At 39.5% G+C, this 3,468-nt stretch overlaps 1 protein-coding gene across 1 annotated transcript in view; it reads left to right on the top strand.

The window, feature by feature from the left end:
* LOC101858685 (toll-like receptor 4) overlaps positions 1-2,420 on the top strand; it is a gene marked incomplete at its 3' end in the record, with an annotated part of 8,646 nt that extends 6,226 nt beyond the window's left edge. The window contains 1 exon segment of the mRNA XM_013090850.1: positions 2,290-2,420. Within this exon segment, the coding sequence (XP_012946304.1) occupies positions 2,290-2,420 (131 nt within the window).
* Between the last annotated feature and the right edge of the window lie 1,048 nt (positions 2,421-3,468).

The following is a 3,468-nucleotide window of genomic DNA, read 5'->3' as shown; positions in this document are numbered from 1 at the left end:
AATTATAGTAAGACAAGATAAATCCAATCACTACCCGAGATGATCAGTAAGTAGGCCTAGCAGCCTTGCATTGTAACCAATGTAAACTACCACTCGCTCAGCGAGCCAATCACAATCCAACATTTTTGGGCTCCACCTAGACACCATGACTACGTAGACCCTAATCGGGGAGTACGTAGACACTTCCTTCTTCCTAAGTATTTCTTTTAGTGAACAGTCGACGTGGGCTTCTTTTAGTGAACAGTCGACGTGGGCTTCTTTCAGCACTCTTTTCCCTTCACCAACTTCTCCACATGTCTAATAGTCTCCTATGACACCAGAATTCTGCTTCCTCTTTGTTCATTTACACTATCATTTAATTTGGAATTGACCAACATTTCACAGGCGCTCAATTAATGACCTTATGCAGTGTTGTGTGCGCCGTAAAACTCTTACTTAACTAAACTAAAGCCATATGTGAGGCAGCGTGGTAGAAACAGGCTCTCGTCAATTTTTGGGCATGCAGAGTTATTTGTGTCACCTTAAAGCTTGTTCGGTTGTCTTTATTTGGATGGAAAAAAAAAATATATATCTTGAATACAAGTCGAGATATTTGCGAAAGAAGGAGGTGGGGGTCACCTTCTTTAGAGGTAAAATTAGTCAGAAAATGGCCGCCAAAGATAATTATTTCCTTAGCTTAAGAGTCCGTGGTAACTGAAAATTTACATTTGTTGTGCCTTTAATCAGTTTTTCAGACAAATCCACACAGAAATGAGTTCTTTAATGGGCATGAAAGGTGTTGCGCCAAAAAACAAAAATTTGATAAAATTCACAAACCTGTGGAAAAATTCAAGTTTCTTCACTTCGATTATTTTGACGAGAGCCTGATTCCACCACGCTGCATCACATATAGGAAGGGTAGCTGCTTTATGTCTTTTAAAAACTCTTATTTTGGGTTTTTATTGAAATTTGTGAGATGTACTGACTAATGAGTCACTTCTTGCAATCCACGAATGGAGATATCGGCCAAAAATAGACACTTACAATTCATTGTATATTTTAAACTGATGTCATATTCTTCAAGTTAAACCTTATTGTCTTTTTCATTCCACACAATAAATTGGACAAACCCAGCATATAAACTGCATGCATCTATCGGTATCCATATAGGGCTAAAATCCGAGAATTAACTCATTTTGTGAACAAACCTCATGGTTTTAGCTCTGTTTTTATAAAGAGGGGTGAAGCTGCATTGTGAAATAAGGCTCTTGTCAGAATAACCAAATTGAAGAAACAGGCGATTCTCCGTCGGTTTGGCATTTTAAAAATCAAATTTTTGTATTTTGGCTAAACATCTTTCATATCAATTGGAAACAAATTTTTGTGTGGATTTTTTTGAAAAACTTGATCAAAAGCCCCAAAAATGTAAACTTTCACTTTCCCAGGGCTCTCCAGGTTCGGAATCCATCAAACTTTGGAGGCCATTTTCTCTCTATTTTTACCCCTGAAACCAGATGCCCTCCATCTCCTTTAATCGCAAACATCTCGACTTCTATCAAAGATAAGACGGTAATTTTTTTTCTCTGAAACAAAGACAAATAAACAAGCTTTAAGATGGTACCAATAGCTCCATATGCCCAAACATCTACGAGAGCCTGATTCCACCACGTCGTGACACGGGTTATGGTGACCTGGCCCCAAACAGGGCGGAGACACTGGATAAAAATAGACAGAGCAGCAAAGGAATGGTTGTGAAATTGTTCTGTATTTGTGTATCTATGTATGTATATGCATACGTATTTATGTATGTGTGTATTTATAATTATGTACTTATGTGTGTAAGTATGTTTGCCATTGTAAGCAAATGGCTCTTCTTAGATCAATAAAATTGTAATTTATTTATTTTTTTTCTTTTTACAAACATAACCCTCCCCCAACACTCAACCCCTGACACGCAATCGTCTTCCCTCCCCTTCCCCTTAAAACCCTGGCCCTACAAACCACCATAACAAACCATCATAACAAACCATCATAACAAACCATCATAACAAACATAACAAACCAACAACAACATAACAAACAACAACAACATAACAAACAATATAACAAACAACAACATAACAAACAACAACATAACAAACAACAACAACATAACAAACAACAACAACATAACAAACAACATAACAAACGACATAACAAACGACATAACAAACGACATAACAAACAAACCAACATAACAAACGACATAACAAACGACATAACAAACAAACCAACATAACAAACAAACCAAAACGACTAACAACACAACAGGTATTTCTACTACGCTGCGTACATCCTGTGCAAGGAGAGAGAGAAGACGAAGGAGGAAGAATTTCAGTTTGACGTATTCATCTCCTACGCCTCGCCGGATGAGCAGTTTGTGTTACGCTCTGTGGTGCCGGGTGAGTATCTATCTATCTATCTATCTATCTATCTATCTATCTATCTATCTATCTATCTATACAGACTTCAACAAAAGTTAAGGACCACTTGTAAACACTCTGAGTGGTCTTCTTGAGCCGACCTGCGCATGGGTGTTCTTGGACTGATCCAGTGGCTTGATGGTGCTGCCTGAAGCAGACAATGACAGAGTGTGACACTGCAAGTCTTCTGGCAACTTCTCGGGCTCCAACTCCATCCTACAGCCATGCCATAACTCTGGCACAATCAAAGTCTCTCGGCTTTCGTCTTGGTGGCATGTTGATGCGATACTGGATTTTGTGCAAACGGTGGCTTATATTATTGCCATTTAAGTGAGCACAGTTCGAGACCGTCCGTCCGTTTATGACGAGCACCAGAAATTTTAACCGAGGAATGTCCGTGGTGTTGCACAAAAGTCGATAAAAAACACCAAATTAGGCTAAAATTCCCCTCGGATTTCCAGGCTGCTCGTGGTGGTTTTGGTTCTTTAGGAAGCTTTGCAGTACGCGTTGGTAACCCATTAACACTTTCAGAGTCTCTTTTTTCGGATATTTTTAAAAATGAGGACTGTCTGTCATGGTGGTCCCTAACTTTTGTTGATGTCTGTATCTATCTATCTATCTATCTATCTATCTATCTATCTATCTATCTATCTATTTATCTATCTATCTATTTATCTATCTATCTGTCTATCTATCTATCTGTCTATCTATCTATCTGTCTATCTATCTATCTATCTATCTATCTCTCCTACGCCTCCCCGGATGAGCAGTTTGTGTAGCGCTCTGTGGTGCCAGGTAAATAGTTCTGGGATCTCTCTCTCCTCTCCCTCCCCCCTCTCTCTCTCCTCTCTCCTCCCTCTCCTGTCTACCCCCCTCTCTCTCTCTCCTCCCTCTCCTTCTCTCCCTCCTCTCTCTCCTCGCTCTCTCCTCTCTCTCTCTCTTTCTCTCCTCTCTCTCTCTCTCTCTCTCTCTCTCTTTCTCTCTCTCTATCTTTGCACTTTACAATCTATATTATTATTACCCCAGC

The sequence above is a fragment of the Aplysia californica genome, unplaced genomic scaffold (assembly GCF_000002075.1).
Source record: "Aplysia californica isolate F4 #8 unplaced genomic scaffold, AplCal3.0 scaffold01579, whole genome shotgun sequence".
In the NCBI taxonomy this organism is placed as follows: Eukaryota; Metazoa; Mollusca; class Gastropoda; order Aplysiida; family Aplysiidae; genus Aplysia; species Aplysia californica.
This window is presented reverse-complemented; position numbering and strand designations above follow the sequence as displayed.